At 41.5% G+C, this 18,850-nt stretch overlaps 1 protein-coding gene across 1 annotated transcript; it reads left to right on the top strand.

Moving 5' to 3' along the window:
• The first annotated feature begins 3,093 nt into the window (after window positions 1-3,093).
• LOC106588566 (KRIT1 ankyrin repeat containing) lies at window positions 3,094-17,320 on the top strand. The gene is made up of 17 exons (XM_014177702.2): window positions 3,094-3,320; window positions 3,874-4,052; window positions 4,775-4,931; window positions 5,085-5,177; window positions 6,423-6,552; window positions 8,727-8,970; window positions 11,793-11,908; window positions 12,189-12,332; window positions 12,548-12,704; window positions 13,739-13,846; window positions 13,947-14,103; window positions 14,246-14,397; window positions 14,640-14,806; window positions 14,970-15,057; window positions 15,151-15,357; window positions 16,671-16,787; window positions 16,992-17,320. The coding sequence occupies exons 2-17, from the start codon at window positions 3,951-3,953 to the stop codon at window positions 17,079-17,081; spliced, it is 2,229 nt and encodes a 742-aa protein (XP_014033177.1). The 5' UTR covers window positions 3,094-3,320; window positions 3,874-3,950; the 3' UTR covers window positions 17,082-17,320.
• The last annotated feature ends 1,530 nt before the right edge of the window (window positions 17,321-18,850 follow it).

Genomic DNA, 18,850 nt, shown 5'->3' with positions numbered 1-18,850 from the left:
TAGAAATCTGTGATGCTTTATGCTAGAAACAAGAGGTACAATGCCAGATGAAGACTGATGCACATGGGAATATCAATCAATCAAATGTATTTATAAAGGCCTTTTTTTAACATTTGGGGCGGCAGGTAACCTAGTGGTTAGAGCGCTGGGCCAGTAACCGAAAGGTTGCTGGATCGAATCCCTGAGCTGACAAGGGAACAAGGGAGCTAACCCAGTGTTCCCTGGTAGGTTGTCATTGTAAATAAGAATTTGTTCTTAACTGACTTGCCTAGTTCAATAAAGGTTAAAAAACAAACAGTGAGCAATGCAGATGTAGAAGCATGGTGCTTAGGAATAACTCACTAGGAAGAAACCTAGGAACCAGGCTTTGAGGGGTGGCCAGGCTGTACCGGGTGGATATTATAAGAGTAGATGGCCATTAAGGCATTCAGAGGTTGAGACAGCAGGTGAGGGAGAGAGAGGGTCAAATACAGCAGGTCTGGGACAAGGTAGCATAATTTCACCAGATAGGACAGACTGACCTTAGCCCCCAGGCGCATAGACTATTGCAGCATAGCTACTGGAGGCTGAGACAGGGCCGGGGACACTGTGGCCTTGTCCGATGATACCCCTGGACAGGGCCAACCAGGCAGAATATAACCCTTCCCACTTTGCCAAAGTACAGCCCCCACACCACAAGAAGGATATCAACCGACCACCAATTTACTACCCTGAGACAAGGCTGAGTATAGTCCACAAAGTTCTCCTCCACCGCACAACCCGAGGGGGTGCAAAACCAGACAGGAAGATCATGTGAGTGACTCATCCCACTCAAGTCGAGTATAGCAAAAAAAAGCCTGACATGACATGACGCACCCCTCCTAGGAACGGCATGGAAGAGCACTAGTAAGCCAGTGAATCAGCCCCCATAATAGGGTCAAAGGCAGAAAATCCCAGTAAAAAGATGGGAGACGGCCAGGCAGAGATAGCAAGGGCGGTTCGTCCAATCAGTGCCTTGCCATTCACCTTCGCACCCCTGGACCAGACTACATTCATTCATAGGACCTACTGAAGAGATGAGTTTTCAGTAAAGCCTGCGTCTCTCACATGGATAGGCAGACCATTCCATAAAAATGAAGCACTATAGGAGAAAGCCCTGGCTCCAGCATGTTTGCTTAGAAATTCTAGGGACAATAAGGAGGCCTGCGTCTTGTGACCATGTAGCGTACTTGTAGGTATGTACAGCAGGACTAAATCGGAGAGATAGGTTGGAGCAAGTCCATTTAATGCATTGTAGGTTGTGGCGGATGAATCAGAATTAGTTTGGGTAACATAGATAATTAAGATGTCTTATCTGCATAATATGCTAATGTGATATACTTGTTATTAGAATGTATCCCTTTTGACTCTGGTGTTGGCAGTTGCACTTCTTCCCTCAGCTGGGGCTCAGTCACTTGGGGCCCAGAGAGGGGAGAGGTCAGACTTGTCTTTTACATGTCTCTGGTGCTATGCAGAATATCAGAAAGGGAAGAAGACAGGATGGAACATGGTTTTCATATGTGAATGTGTCTTTACCTATTCTTAAACCATGTGAAGGGATGGCATGATTAAGGGGGAACAAATTACTTGTCTCCACAATGTCAGTGCGCAAGTCACTCCCTCCTTTGACATTGGGGGGAGGTGTATGGCAGTGTATGGAACCATTGTATGTCCTCTCTGATGTTGCACTTATCCTGGGATAGTATATGACCTAGAGACTCACTCCCCTCAGTGAGCTTGTCCAGGAGTGGGGTCAAGAAGGGGTTTTACTTGAGATGGGAGTATCTAGAGTTGACAATTGAGTTATGCCATTGGATGAGTTGGTGTTTTTGTTCTATACCATACCAGGAAGAGACGGTTCCAGTTTGGAGTAGGAGGGCCAGACACTGGTCTATACAATGAAAACTGTTGACATAGCAGATGCTGTCTGCTATGTATTATAGATATCTTTCATACAAATCTTAACCTTGTGACCATTCTATGTATCTGTTGTTCGTCATGTAGGTGAGAGGGGTGTATCTTGGCTATAAAAGATCTTTGTACTTTTGTGTTGTCACTCTCAACGGTTCATTAGAAATAGGGAATCGTTGAAAGTCAGTGCTATTGCAAAGCTCTTATTATTAAAGATGTAGTTTAAGTATAACTCTGACTGGTGTGTGAAGTTTGTCTCTCTCCTCATTTGGTAATACAGAAATTAACCACCACAAGGTTAGCAGTAAAACCTTGAAGTCAGCCCTAGCCATAACAGGAAGCCGGTGTATCGAGGCTAGCAGTGGAGTAATATGATACATTTGTTTGGTTCTAGTCAAGATATCAGCAGCCGTATTTATCACTAACTGAAGTTTATTTAGTGCTTGATCCAGGTAGCCGGAGGGTAGCGCATTGTGACAAAAGCATGGGTTAGCTTTTCTACATCATTTTGGGACAAAAAGTTTCAGATTTTTGCAGTGTTACGAAAATGGAAAAAAGCTGCCTTTGAAATGTTCTTGATATGTTTGTCAAAAGAAAGATCAGGGTCCAGAGTAACGCAGAGGTCCTTCACAGTTTTATTTGAGACGACTGAACAACCATCAAGATTAATTGTCAGATCAATCAGCAGATCTCTTTGATTCTTGGGACCTAGAACTAGCATTTCTGTTTTGTCTGAGTTTAAAAGTAAAACATTTGCCGCCATTCACTATTCTCTTTTGTTTGTTTCTGATATTCAGAAACGGAGCTACGAGCTAAAGTTGAGGAGTCAAAGAAATTAGACTTTGGGAAGTAATCTTACACAATAGGTGACTATTAATTGATCAAAGCACTTTCTGTAAGAGAATATGTATAATTAAATTGAGGGTTCATGTAAATTATCATAGTAAAACACTTGGTAGCAGATACAAATATTTGGAAACATGCCCATATTCACAATTTATACCAATCAAATGAATTTAGAACAAAAGTTATGAGTCAAAGGTCACCTGGCCTTATTTTATACCAAAGCAAATTACTTTCATATCCGATTTGATTTCTGTATAATTTATTTCCCTCTCTACATTTTCAGAAGAAAAAATATGCGCACTAAGTCCACCCGACCAGCAGAGTTCCCTGTTGTCAAAACTAGTCAGTATAGGCGCAATGTGACTCTTTTCCATTTCACTTGCTGTGGTCGGCAACCGATGTTATGCTTTTGGGAAACACACAAATATCTGCTTAGAAGTTTGCCTAGTTTATTGTTACTGCGTGTCTATGCCTTATGACACCCGGGAAAATGAAAACACCGACAATCTATACTTTTTAAAGTTTGTGATAACTCATAATTTCAGGTATGTTTGAAAGCGTTTCTCAAAATGTAACAGTGCGATACCTAAGCCTTCAAGTTATCTGACGTAAAGTTTCACATCTACTTCAAAGGACACAATGTAGCTTTAATGAAATTCCGTGCCGCATAGTACTTTTCATGTTCTATTTTATACTGTATGTGATATCAGCAGTCTTCTTGAGGAAGGCAACAGTATGCTTGGTTTCCGGGGCGTGACTTTTGTTTTGACATAACTTTTGACTTTTGAACGCAATCAAATTTGCCTTTTGAAAAGATTTTCAACATAATTGTGTTACTATCATTATGCTATTACATTTTAATGCCTTAAAGTAACAGCCTATGTGATTGTAGATATTATGTAATTCATTACAAGTTAACCATTTAAAAGTCTTATCTTTTCAAGATTGATCAGCGATGAGAACCATATAATGTGTAATAGCCTAGCCTATTTTTAAATAATTAAAAGACACTCTACAATAAAATATAGATTATTAATAGAATAATCACGTTTTGCTGTCTCCCAATTAGATTCTGATGTATTATTTGTAACATTTCAGGCATGGTGCTCCTCACATTCCTCATAAATCAGTCCTTATGTAGGATGCTTGAAAGGGATTGAAGGCAAGTCAACGCCATGGGCAACCAAGACAACTTGGAAGATGTGTTTGTTGCTGTCATTCGTCCAAAGAATCAAGTCAGTCTGAGCTCTAAGGAATATCGGGCTAAAGCCTATGAGGTAAGACTACAGTATATTTCATATGATACAGTAGCGACCATGCAACATCTAGCAACCTCATCCAGAGGTTAGGATCTCTTTGCATAGCAGCAAGGGGTTGGAATGACAGTAGCAGGGTACTGTGTTTGTGTCCCAGTCTGGGCTACCCCCTGAATTTGTTACATTGATTTCAGAAGTGGGATACACATTTCATATACATGTTTAAGTAACACTGCGAGTAGCAGACTATAGTTAATGCAAAGTGTCAATGCCTTTATTAATACATTTAGTGTAAGGACGCTCAGTTTTGCAAAGCTCACTGGAAGTTCATAGTTCTGGTTTGTGCCTTGATCCTGAGTGGCGCAGTGGTCTAAGGCAGTGCTAAGGCATTACTAAAGACCCGGGTTTGATCCCGGGCTGTATTACAACTGGCCGTGACCGGGAGTCCCATAGGGCAGTGCACAATTGGCCCAGCGTCATCCGGGTTAGGGGAGGGTTTGGCCCGTGTAGGCCGTCATTGTAAAGAATAATTTGTTCTTAACTGACTTACCTAGTTAAATAAGAAATATAAAAATATTACCATATCATCAACCCCAAATCTGCTTCAATATCACTTTACTTTAACCCAAATATTGTTCATGGCCAATTACAATTATTTAGCTTATTGTTTGATTTCATAAATGTATTTCTCGTTCAGTTTATGTTCCCCATCAACATGTGTAACCCTATTACCCATCCTTTAGATCCTGTTGATAGAAGTTCCTTTGGAAGGAAAAGAGAAGAAACGGAAAAAAGTCTTACTGGCGACCAAAATCCAAGCGAGTGGGGACACAGCCAGAAGCATTTTGGATTATGTAGACGAAATGACTAAACCCATTTCTAACAACCAGGGTTTTATTGGTAAATAAATACATCTTTGCTTCTTTTCTGTAATTATGGTAGCTTTCCAGGTTTGGATGTGAATCGTTTGTTAATGTAAAAGATTTATGAAGAGTAGAAAGACATTTGAAATAACAAATTGTATCAAAGCGCTGATCCTGTTGTTCATCACAGGAAAGCGTGTGGTGCACATGAGGAAATTCCCTCTCGATGTTGACAATGAAGGGAAAGAGGTCTCCCTCTTTATTGTGCCAGTCAATGTCAAAGGTAGGACTTGACACTAACTTGTCAGCACATAACACATAAAGGGGTATAAATTATTAGAAATGGTATATATGCTCATTAATTATAAACAGTAGGGACCGGAGTTATTGGATCCCTTGATAAAGATAAGCAAAAAAAGACTGTATAAAATGAATTATGCAAATACTGAGCTATATGTATGCTAAAAAAAGGAAACATTTTATTATTTTATACTAATACAAATTACTCAGATAAATAGATTTTGTTTAAGAAGTAATAATAATTTAAAAAATAATCTCAGATGGGGTCAGAATTATTGGATCCACTGTTTTCTATACTCCAGCACCTGCCCCTTGCGAGGACCATGACACTGAGCCTTTTTCTAAAATGTTTTATGAGATTGGAGAACACATTTTGGAGGGATCTTAGACCATTCCTCCATGCAGAATCTTTCCAGATTCCGGATATCCTTCGCCTGTGCTTATGGACTGCCTTCTTTAATTAAAAAGACAGGTTTTCAACGGGGTTCAATTCTGGAGAATAAGACTGCCATTGCAAAAGGTTGATTTTGTGATCAACTAACCATTTATTTGTGGATTTTTATGTGTGCTTGGGGTTATTGTCTTGCTGGAAGATCCACTTGCGGCCAAGTTTCAGCCTACTGGCAGAGGCAACCAGGTTTTTGGCTAAAATGTCCTGGTACTTGGTAGTTCACGATGCCGTTGACCTTAACAAGTGCAAAATAGCCCCATAACATCAAAGATCCGCCCCCATATTTAACAGTTAGGATGAGGTATTTTCTGTATATGCATTGTTCTTTCGAAGGCCAAATCCACCGCTGGTGTGCGTGGCCAAAGACCTTTATTTTCGTGTCATATGACCAGGTTCAGGAGGCTGAAACTCGTCTGCAAGTTGATCTTCCAGCAAGACGATAACCCCAAGCACGCATCAAAAACCAATCATTTTGACCTGTATCTTTTTATTATTTGTTAAACAAATATTGTATTAGCAATTGTATTAGTATAAAATAATATAATTTATGTTTTTTTTGCATACAATATAGGTCATTATTTATATTATTTAATACTATATAAAATGTGTATTTTTTGCTCCTTTATCGAGGGATACAATAATTCCGGACCCCACTGTAAGTGAAAGAGTGTTAGTCCATTTTTGTCCGATGTACTTTTTAAACCATTCCTAATAATATAGTTTAGCTAGCAATGTTTTTTTTATTGTTGTGTGCTGCTTATTGGTCTTTCTGAACAGATAACAGCAAGCCTATCTACAGCCCTGGTAGCCCCAGTTTTTACTGCCTACAGGATATCATACGTGTGTGTAGCGAGACCAGTGCTCACTTCTCCCCTATCACCTCAAAGATGCTCCTGGCCTTGGACAAGTAAGTCTGTCTATGATTTCATATTGAAGTCATTTAGCAGGCACCCTGATCCAGTGTGACTTACTGTTTTTGGTGTGTATCAGAGAGCTGAAAATCAGTGTAAATGGTAGCATCACTTACTGTACCATCTGCATGTCTGTTGTATTTAGGCCACTTCGTTGTCGGTAGGTAGACCAGAGGTTAGAGAGGTGGACCAGTAACAGGAAGGTTGTTGGTTTAATTCTCGGGCCGGACGATGAAAAAAAGTGGGGAACTAGATTGGTTACTGGAGGGCTGCTGGTTTCAGATCATTAATACTATCCACTACTGTTGTGCTCTTGAGCAAGGCACTTAACCCCGCTGCACTGCGACTGTCGTTGTGCTGCTTCCAGCCTCCTGTGAGTTTGTGGTGTCCGGGGAGTTGGGATTGGGAATAACAAAAGATATTTAAAGCGATTTACAGTGCAGTGAGTGGCACATACAGTGCCTTGCGAAAGTATTCGGCCCCCTTGAACTTTTTGACCTTTTGCCACATTTCAGGCTTCAAACGTAAAGATATAAAACTGTAATTTTTTGTGAAGAATCAACAACAAGTGGGACACAATTATGAAGTGGAACGAAATTTATTGGATATTTCAAACTTTTTTAACAAATAAAAAACTGAAAAATTGGCCGTGCAAAATTATTCAGCCCCTTTACTTTCAGTGCAGCAAACTCTCTCCAGAAGTTCAGTGAGGATCTCTGAATGATCCAATGTTGACCTAAATGACTAATGATGATAAATAGAATCCACTTGTGTGTAATCAAGTCTCCGTATAAATGCACCTGCTCTGTGTCTCAGAGGTCCGTTTAAACTGCAGAGAGCATCATGAAGAACAAGGAACACACCAGGCAGGTCCGAGATACTGTTGTGGAGAAGTTTAAAGCCGGATTTGGATACAAAAAGATTTCCCAAGCTTTAAACATCCCAAGGAGCACTGTGCAAGCGATACTCTTTCCATTTCAATATTATCAGACCACTGCAAATCTACGAAGACCCGGCCGTCCCTCTAAACTTTCAGCTCATACAAGGAGAAGACTGATCAGAGATGCAGCCAAGAGGCCCATGATCACTCTGGATGAACTGCAGAGATCTACAGCTGAGGTGGGAGACTCTGTCCATAGGACAACAATCAGTCGTATACTGCACAAATCTGGCCTTTATGGAAGAGTGGCAAGAAGAAAGCCATTTCTTAAAGATATACATAAAATGTGTTGTTTAAAGTTTGCCACTAGCCACCTGGGAGACACACCAAACATGTGGAAGAAGGTGCTCTGGTCAGATGAAACCAAAATCGAACTTTTTGGCCACAATGCAAAACGTTATGTTTGGCGTAAAAGCAACACAGCTCATCACCCTGAACACACCATCCCCACTGTCAAACATGGTGGTGGCAGCATCATGGTTTGGGCCTGCTTTTCTTCAGCAGGGGCAGGGAAGATGGTTAAAATTGATGGGAAGATGGATGGAGCCAAATACAGGACCATTCTGGAAGAAAACCTGTAAAAGACCTGAGACTGGGACGGAGATTTGTCTTCCAACAAGACAATGATCCAAAACATAAAGCAAAATCTACAATGGAATGGTTCACAAATAAACATATCCAGGTGTTAGAATGGCCAAGTCAAAGTCCAGACCTGAATCCAATCGAGAATCTGTGGAAAGAACTGAAAACTGCTGTTCACAAACGCTCTCCATCCAACCTCACTGAGCTCGAGCTGTTTTGCAAGGAGGAATGGGCAAAAATGTCAGTCTCTCGATGTGCAAAACTGATAGAGACATACCCCAAGCGACTTACAGCTGTAATCGCAGCAAAAGGTGGCGCTACAAAGTATTAACTTAAGGGGGCTGAATAATTTTGCACGCCCAATTTTTCCGTTTTTTATTTGTTAAAAAAGTTTGAAATATCCAATAAATTTCGTTCCACTTCATGATTCTGTCCCACTTGTTGTTGATTCTTCACAAAAAATTACAGTTTTATATCTTTATGTTTGAAGCCTGAAATGTGGCAAAAGGTCGAAAAGTTCAAGGGGGCCGAATACTTTCGCAAGGCACTGTAGTAGATAATTCACCCACCATAGAGACATTGGTAAACCTTACCAGAACGTCACCTACTAAACCTTGACCTTTGAACTTGTCCACCTGCCTTATCCAGGTGGCTGGCAGAGCAGCACACCATGCCTCACGCCATTCCAGCTCTGTTCCGGCCCACGCCGGCGGACCGAGTCAAGACCAACGTGAGTAACCCTGCCTACATCAGAGAGGGCAAACCCAGTGACGGGGGTTTGCACATGGGTTACACTGCCTTGGAGATCAAGAGCAAGATGCTGTCACTGGAGAAGGCTGACATGTGCATTCAGAACCCTCTCTACGGCTCAGACCTGCAGTATACCAACCGGGTGAGTGCCCTTTGCCCACATACTGTTTTTTTATTTTTTATTTTTAGGGGTAGATCAGCTTTACAGATAGATTGTAGCTTCCATCAATGTAAGTGTCTACATAATTTTCAATCCCCCATATATATATATATATATATATTTATTGATTTATTTATAAATATATACAGTACCAGTCAGAAGTTTGGACACACCTACTCATTCAAGGGTTTTTCTTTATTTGTACTATTTTCAAAATTGTAGAATAATAGTGAAGACATCAAAACTATGAAATAACACGTGGAATCATGTAGTAACCAAAAAAGTGTTAAACAAATCAAAATATTTTATATTTGAGATTCTTCAAAGTAGCCACCCTTTGCCTAGATGACAGCTTTGCACACTCTTGGCACACTCTTCTCTCAACATACATAAACTCAGCAAAAAAAGAAAGGGCCCTTTTTCAGGACCCTGTCTTTCAAAGATAATTCATAAAAATCTAAATAACTTCACAGATCTTCATTTAAAGGGTTTGAACACTGTTTCCCATGCTTGTTCAATGACTCATAAACAATTAATGAACATGCACCTGTGGAACGGTCTTTCAGACACTAACAGCTTACAGACAGTAGGCAATTAAGGTCACAGTTATGAAAACTTAGGACACTAAAAGGCCTTTCTACTGACTCTGAAAAACACCAAAAGAAAGATGCTCAGGGTCCCTGCTCATCTGCGTGAATGTGTCTTAGGCGTGCTGCAAGGAGGCATGATGACTGCAGGGCAATAAATTGCAATGTCCGTAATGTGAGACACCTAAGACAGTGCTACAGGGAGACAGGACGGACAGCTGATCGTCCTCGCAGTGGCAGACCACGTGTAACAACACCTGCACAGGATCGGTACATCTGAACATCACACCTGCGGGACAGGTACAAGATGGCAACAACAACTGCCCGAGTTACACCAGGAACGCACAATCCCTCCATCAGTGCTCAGACTGTCTGCAATAGGCTGAGAGAGGCTGGACTGAGGGCTTGTAGGCCTGTTGTAAGGCAGGTCCTCACCAGACATCACCGGCAACAAAGTTGCCTATGGGCACAAACCCACTGTCACTGGACCAGACAGGACTGGCAAAAAGTGCTCTTCACTGACGAGTCGCGGTTTTGTCTCATCAGGGGTGATGATCGGATTCGCGTTTATCATCAAAGGAATGAGCGTTACACCGAGGCCTGTACTCTGGAGTGGGATCGATTTGGTGGAGAGTCTGTCATGGTCTGGGGCGGTGTGTCACAGCACCATCGGACTGAGCTTGTTGTCATTGCAGGCAATCTCAACGCTGTGCGTTACAGGGAAGACATCCTCCTCCCTCATGTGGTACCCTTCGTGCAGGCTCATCCTGACATGACCCTCCAGCATGCCACCAGACAATGCCACCTGCTCATGATTTCCTGTAAGACAGGAATGTCAGTGTTTTGCCATGGTCAGCGAAGAGCCCGGATCTCAATCCCATTGAGCACGTCTGGGACCTGTTGGATCGGAGGGTGAGGGCTAGGGCCATTCCCCCCCAGAAATGTCCGGGAACGTGCAGGTGCCTTGGTGGAAGAGTGGGGTAACATCTCACAGCAAGAACTGGCAAATCTGGTGCAGTCCATGAGGAGGAGATGCACTGCAGTACTTCATACATACATACATACATACATACATACATACATACATACATACAAATATCTTTTAAAATATATTTTCCTGCCAACCCTCCCCTAATTGGACTAAACTAATGAACAACAACACTTTGGCTTATACACACTATATACATTTTACGGAAACAATTTATTTTACAATATTTAGATATGTTTGTTTTTAGTCCGGTCCTTCCTCTTACCTCAACCTCTCCCATCTATTTCTGATGTCCATCCAGTTTGATTTCTATTTGCCATATATTTTTAACTGTGCTGTTTCACAAAAGTTCTGAACCTTTATACAGTTTACATACACAGTATATTTTACATTTGTTATCTTGTTATTATTAGTCCCACCCTTCAGCTCCATTCAACTCCTCCCATCTGTCTCTTAACACCATCCATATTGGATTTCTATTTTCAATTGTGCTGTGATGCTTAACAAAAGTTCTGAACCTTTATATTCTCATAGTTTCTACAGATTGTAAATTAAAGCTAAACATTTTTGCTAAAAGTATTATTACATTATTGATCAGCTGACTGTGACTTTTCAAATCACCCAGTATTGCTATCTGCAGCATTAGCTCCAGGTAAATGTTACAATTCTTCAGCCATTCCTGGACCTGTGACCAAAAACAAGCTACATATGGACATTACTAAAATAAATGATCTAATGACTCTGTCTCTTTGCAGCAAAATCTGCAGAGCTGGGAAGGTTGTATCCCCCATATATATATATAACATTCTATTTGTTGCAAGAATTTTGTATAATCATTTAAATGGAAAAGTTCTCAGTTTTGAATACAGCTTCGTTTTACGTATCAGTTCATAATCCATGTGCCGTGGAATCGGTACGTCAAAACAATCTCTTCCCCACTATATTGCAATATATATGGCACAGCTGTAATTTTTTTTTGTCTTTAAATTAAACTGGTATATATATTTTTTTATTCATCACAATTTTCTTTAACCACTTTTGGTATTTAATGATAGCGTTTTTTCCAATCCTTATCCTCTCCTGAGGGACGACTTACAAGACAGTTCACATTTTTGTTTTAGCCCTGCACTGATATACTTTTATTTTAAACAGTAATACTTTGTATCATCATCAAAATATTTGAACATAAACTAGTGTTTACGTATCCTCTATATTTTTGCCATTTCTAGGTGGACAAAGTTATCATCAACCCTTACTTTGGCCTTGGTGCACCAGATTACTCTAAAATCCAGATCCCTAAGAGAGAAAAGTGGCAGCACGGCTCTAACAGTGTGACAGAGGAAAAGTGAGTGAGCGTCCCAAAATTTTACTTCAAAACAACTTCATGCATTTTCCTGACCAGGGTTCAAATAGTATATGTTTTCCTTCAAATAGTTTGAGCATGTCTGGAGTGCCAAATGGGAAACATTTGCACATTTGGGACAATTCCATCTGTTCCATTGCACCAGGCAACCTCAATCAAGCCCAATTCTGTATGGCATTCTCTGGAGTTTGGGCCTTTTCAAATGCTTCATGACATTGTGAAGTCAGTGATTGAACGGGCCTATTCTCTGTCTCCTCCCTAGGGAGCGTCAGTGGGTGGATGACTTTCCCCTCCACCGCAGTGCCTGTGAAGGCGACACAGAGCTGCTCACCAAGCTCCTGGAAAGTGGCTTTTCAGTCAAACAGCTGGACAGCGACCACTGGGCCCCCATCCATTACGCCTGCTGGTATTCTCATATGGGGGATGTTGTGTTTTAGCACAGCTGTAGACCAAAACAAGTGGCGGGGTGCCATTTTGCTGAAAAACAAATCCCAGATTGTAAACCAATTCCCTGAAGTAAATGTTAAGTCCTCTATGGACAATAACGTTTCTATTTATCTTTTTTTTATCGAACAGCTATCATCAAATAAGAGTAAAACTTTGGTGTTGTTTTGACTGTAGGTATGGTAAAGTGGAGGCGACCAAGCTACTGCTGGAGAAGGGAAACTGTAACCCCAACCTGCTGAATGGCCAGCTGAGCTCCCCGCTGCACTTTGCTGCTGGAGGGGGCCACTCACAGATAGTACAGCTTCTGCTCCAGCATCCTGAGATAGACCGGGTAAGACTGAGACGGGGGTTGCTAAACCTAACCCTTTTCTTAATGTTAACCTCATTATCCTAACCTGCTGCCTAAGTTTTGCTAACTTGTTACAAAAAAGTAACTTCGGTATCAAAATGGCGTGAAAATAGTCTTTCCCTTATGGCTAAGGTTATGACTAGGGTTAGACTTCAGCCAGGGTGTGGACATGAAGCTGGGGTTAGGGTTACGGCAGGGTGTGGACGTGAAGCTAGGGTTAGTTTTAGGGTTGAGCCGGGGTGTGGACGTGAAGCTAGGGTTAGTTTTATTGTTGAGCCGGGGTGTGGACGTGAAGCTAGGGTTAGTTTTAGGGTTGAGCCGGGGTGTGGACGTGAAGCTAGGGTTAGTTTTATTGTTGAGCCGGGGTGTGGACGTGAAGCTAGAGTTAGTTTTAGTGTTGAGCCGGGGTGTGGACGTGACGCTAGGGTTAGTGTTGAGCCGGGGTGTGGACGTGACGCTAGGGTTGGGGTTGAGCCGGAGTGTGGACGTGAAGCTAGGTTTAGGGTTAGGGTTGAGCCGGGGTGTGGATGTGAAGCTAGGTTTAGGGTTAGGGTTGAGCCGGGGTGTGGATGTGAAGCTAGGTTTAGGGTTAGGGTTGAGCCGGGGTGTGGATGTGAAGCTAGGTTTAGGGTTGAGCCGGGGTGTGGACGTGAAGCTAGGTTTAGGGTTGAGCCGGGGTGTGGACGTGAAGCTAGGTTTAGGGTTGAGCCGGGGTGTGGACAAGAGCAAAGGATGGAGAGACAGCAGAAGGCCGTCAGCATGGTTTAAACCTAATTCTAACACGTTTGAATTCCCAATTCAACACCTTAATGTGCTGGAATAAAAGCCTGCACACCCAGTATCTCTCCAAGACCTGAATTGGAGAAGCCTGGTTGAATACAGTATATCCTCCATCCTATTTGCATGATGGCCACATACTGTGCTGGTACCAGTGGAACATCATAGTTTAGGACTTCAATATGTTTCCAGTAGTAAGTAGCAGTTAGAAAGTAACTTTGCTTGCTTGTTTTTATTAGCACATAGAGGATCAGCAAAAGAGATCGCCCATGCAAATCTGTGAAGAGAACAAGCAGAACGAATGGGAGGAGACAGTGAAACTCCTACAGCAAGCCAATAACAAACCAGTGAGTGTGAAGTGTGTGTGCATGTATGCTACACAGACTTGTCAAAGACTTTTATTAAGTTTAGAAATGTATAAAAAAAAACTGTGTTTTCCATCTGCAGTACGAGAAAGTGCGCATCTACCGCATGGACGGCTCGTACCGCTCGGTGGAGCTGAAGCACGGCAACAACACATCAGTGCAGCAGATCATGGAGGGCATGCGGCTCTCCAAGGACACCCAGCAGTACTTCACCATCTGGATTTGCTCTGAGAATCTCAGTGAGTCACACATACACAGATCCAAAATGGCCACCCAATATCTAGGCTTAGGTAGTATATGCTTGTATTTGTAATATCTTATTTCCAGGTTACCTGTGCTTATTATACCCTTTGTGTGTTTCTGTGTCTTGTCTTCCATCAGATCTGCAGCTGAAGCCCTACCACAAGCCCCTGCAGCACCTGCGTATCTGGACCGAGATTGTCACTGACCTCACTGTCCTGGACCCCCAGAGGGAGAACCCACAGCTCTTCCTCCGTAGAGATGTCCGTCTGCCCCTCGACATTGAGAAAAAGGTTTGTAACCAATTTGATTTTGATGAACTTTATTATCCCCTTGGGGAAATTCTGCATCTGTAAAGCAAGGATTTGGGATTTTGAATATTGAGTAGATCAGTTTTTCTCAACTCTGGTTAAGTGAAACCCAGAGGGTGTGCATGCTTTTGTTCCAGCCCAGTAATAATACACCGGATTAAACTAATCAAGGGTTTGGTGTTCAAGTTAATCCATCCATGATTGGCTTGAATCTTCTCCCCCAGATTGAGGACCCCCTGTCCATCCTGATCCTGTTTGATGAGGCCAGACACTGCCTCCTCAAGGGCTTCTTCCCCTCCCCAGACAGCAAGCTGATCACCCTGGCCAGCTTGCTGCTGCAGATCATCTATGGAAACTATGAGAGCAAGAAGCACAAGCAGGGTTTCCTTAAGTAAATATCTTAAATCGGTCCCTGAATTGAATCAATTTAGCATAATACTCTTCTTTAAAACTGGTGAAATCTTGGTATGATATTCAAAGATAAGGTACAGTACATAAACCTGTGGTAATATGATATACTATTGACATAACCGTAAATGTTTTGTTTTCAACAGTGAGGAAAACCTGAAATCTATTGTCCCGATATCCAAGGTGAAAAGCAAAGCGCATCATTGGACAAACAGGATTCTTCATGAGTATAAGGTTAGGTTTATTTTCATTATTTAGTTTTTGTGTAATATACATTTATATCTGTGTGGTCAAACGCTTACCCTTACTTCACCTTATCTGCCACAGAACCTCAGTATGAGTGAGGGTGTGAGCAAAGAGATGCACCACCTCCAGAGGCTCTTCCTGCAGAACTGCTGGGACATCCCAACATATGGTGCTGCCTTCTTCACAGGCCAGGTCTTCACCAAGGCTAGCTCCAGCAACCACAAAGTCATCCGCGTCTTCGTGGGTGTCAACACCAAGGGCCTGCACCTCATGAACATGGAGACCAAGGTGCCCCGGGGCTATTTGTTTGTTGGGACCAGAGTATATGTATACAGAGAACTAATGGTGGAAAAAGTACCCAATTGTCATACTTGAGTAGAAGTAAAGATAAGATACCTTAATAGAAAATGACTCAAGTAAAAGCACCAAGTAAAATACTACATGAGTAAAAGTCAAAGTATTTGGTTTTAAACATACTTAAGTATCAAAAGTAAAAGTATAAACAAGAAGGCACCATTTTCTATTATTATTTTTTTAATTTATGGATAGCCAGGGGCATGCTGCGACCCTCAAACATAATTTACAAACAAAGCATGTTTTTTGTGAGTCTGCCAGGCAGTAGGGATGACCAGCGATGTTCTCTTGATAATTGTGTGAATTAGACCATTTTCCTGTCCTAAGCATTCAAAATGTAACGAGTACTTTTGGGTGGCAGGGAGTAAATCTGTATGATCTGTATGGAGTAAAAAGTACATATTTTTCTTTAGGAATGTAGTGAAGTAAAAGTATAAAGTTGTTAAAAATATAAATAGTAAAGTACAGATACCCCAAAGAATGACTTTAGTACTTTGAAGTTATTTAACTGTATTACTTCACTGGAGAGAACCTTGTTTAACCATGCAGTATACAGAATACAGTAGTATACTAAGACGCATGAAACATACTTCAGAAACATACTTAAGCTGAATACATTGAGCAATCTGTTTAATCTACTAGCACACAGCTCAGACACCCATGCATACCCCACAAGACATGCCACCAGAGGTCTCTTTAAAATCCCCAAGTCGGGGAATAGACTATGGGAGGCGCACAGTACTACATAGAGCCATGACTACATGGAACTCTATTCCACATCAGGTAACTGATGCAAGCAGTAGAATCAGATGTAAAAAACAGATAGAAATACGCCTTATGGAACAGCGGGGACTGTGAAGAGATACAGGAACAGACTCACGCATACGCACACAAACGCTAGCACACGAATCTACACACACACGTACATTGTAATATTGTACATATGTAGTGGTGTAATAATGTTATGATGTACTGTTTTATCTTTTGTTTCATATGTAATGCAAGTGCATTAATGTGTTTGGACCCCAGGAAGAGTAGCTGCTGCCTTGGCAGCAGCTAATGGGGATCCCTAATAAATACAAATACATTCTTATCTACTGGTCACAAAGTAAGCATGGATGTAAATGTCTAAGTATAGAAAGAACGCCTCAAAAGTATCGATTTTAAAAGCTTTGTATATTTTTTACATTTTCATGTAAATGCCCTGTTACTGATACTTGTGCATATGTTCTACTGTGTATCTGTAGGTCCTTCTTATCAGTCTGGAGTATGGCTCTTTCATGTGGCAGCTAGGGCACGCTGATCAGTACTTCCAGATTCACAGTCTGGAAAACAAGATGAACTTCATTGTGCACACCAAACAGGTAACTATAGGACCTTTCCCAAGTCATTCCAATGGATGTACCTGTGATTATGTTGAATCAATGTGTTGTAGCCTGGAAAACAGTGCAGATTGTATGATTTGTAGGAAAATATTAACCGTAGCGTACAGCTCTAACTCTAGAGTTTAATCTGGGCAATATTACATGAAATTGCTTATTCATGTGCTTCTCTTCTTTTCTCAATAGGCTGGCCTTATTGTTAAACTGTTAATGAAGTTGAGTGGACAAATGACTCCAAATGACAGAAGTTTAACAGACAAGTATGCATATGGTTGACTCACGTTCAAAGACGATATTATTCCTATGTACTTCTTTTGTCGATTGCTTTGCTTTCTTGTATTGGACCATTGCTTTTTTTAAGGAAAAAAATCTGTTTTCACCAAATACATAATTTTGTATCACATCAGAATAAACGTTTCACATTTTGTTTATTTGATATTCAGATTTCTGTAACATTTCATGGTTGTAAATAATGTGTATTTAATGGTTCATCTTAATAAAATGAATGCGAGTAATTCCTTGTTTTGCTGAAAAATACAAGTCCGTCTTAAGAACAGATTAAAAAAAACTGTGCATTCAGTGCAGTGCAAAGCAAAGATACATTAATTAGGCCTAATAAATTAAAGTCAATCTCAGATAGTCAATGAAATAGTGTGGTGCCAGGACAACAACCTCTCTCCCTCAACATGGGCAAGACAAAGGAGCTTATCGTGGAATACAGGAAACGGAGGGCTGAACGCGCCCCCCTTCACATTGATGGGGCTGTAGTGGATTTGGCATGGGCCCTCAGATCCTCAAAAAGTTATACAGCTGCACCATTGAGAGCATCTTCGCTTGGTATGGAAACTGCTCGGCATCTGACCGCAAGGCGCTACAGGGGTAGTGTTTAGTGCCCAGTACATCACTAGGGCCAAACTCCCTGCCATCCAGGACCTCTATACCATGCGGTGTCAGAGGAAGGCCCTAAAAATTATCAAAGACTTGAGCCACCCAAGCCATTGACTGTTTTCTCTGCTACCGCATGGCAAGCGGTACCGGAACACCAAGTTTGGGACTAAAGGCTCGTGAACAGCTTCTACCCCCAAGCCACAAGACTGCCATTTTATTAACAGTTCAGCAATGTGGACTATTTACATTGACCCCCTTTAGAGAGGACCCCCTTTAGAGAGAGAGTGTGTGTACACACACAGTACCAGTCAAAAGTTTGGACACACCTACTCATTCAAGGGTTTTTATTTTTACTCTTTTCTACATCGTATAATAATAGTGAAGACATCAAACTATGATATAACACACATGGAATCAAAAAAGTGTTAAATCAAAATATATTTTATATTTGAGATTCTTTAAAGTAGCCACCCTTTGCCTTGATGACAGCTTTGCACACTCTTGGCATTCTCTCATCCAGCTTCACCTGGAATGCTTTTCCAACAGTTTTGAAGGAGTTCCCACATATGCTGAGTACTTGTTTTTCCTTCACTCTACGGTCCAACTCATCCCAAACCATCTCAATTGAGTTGAGGTCGGGTGATTGGAGGCCAGGTCATCTGATGCATCTTGGAGGTGTGTTTTGGGTCATTGTCCTGCCGGAAAAACAAATTATAGTCCCACTAAGCACAAACCAGATTGGATAGCAAATCACTGCAGAATGCTATGATAGCGATGTTGGTTAAGTGTGCCTTGAATTCTAAATAAATCACAGACAGTGTCACCAGCAAAGCACCCCCACACACACTACATATGCTCCCATACACACTCGCACATAGACACACTTTCACATACGCTGTTGCTACTCTGTTTATTATACACAGAGTGTACAGAACATGAAGAACACCTGCTCTTTCCATGACATAGACTGACCAGGTAAATCCAGGATCCCTTATTGATGTTACTTGTTAAATCCACTTCAATCAGTGTAGATGAAGGGGAGGAGACTGGTTAAATAATGATTTTTAAGGCTTGAGACATGGATTGTGCAAGTATGCCAATCAGACCCTAATGAAAAAAGATTGCAGTCAGAGTGCAGTATAACTGCCGTATACTGC

This window comes from Salmo salar, chromosome ssa27, assembly GCF_905237065.1.
Source record: "Salmo salar chromosome ssa27, Ssal_v3.1, whole genome shotgun sequence".
Classification (NCBI taxonomy): Eukaryota; Metazoa; Chordata; class Actinopteri; order Salmoniformes; family Salmonidae; genus Salmo; species Salmo salar.
The sequence above is the reverse complement of the archived record's forward strand: the minus strand, read 5'-3'. Positions and strand labels throughout refer to the sequence as shown.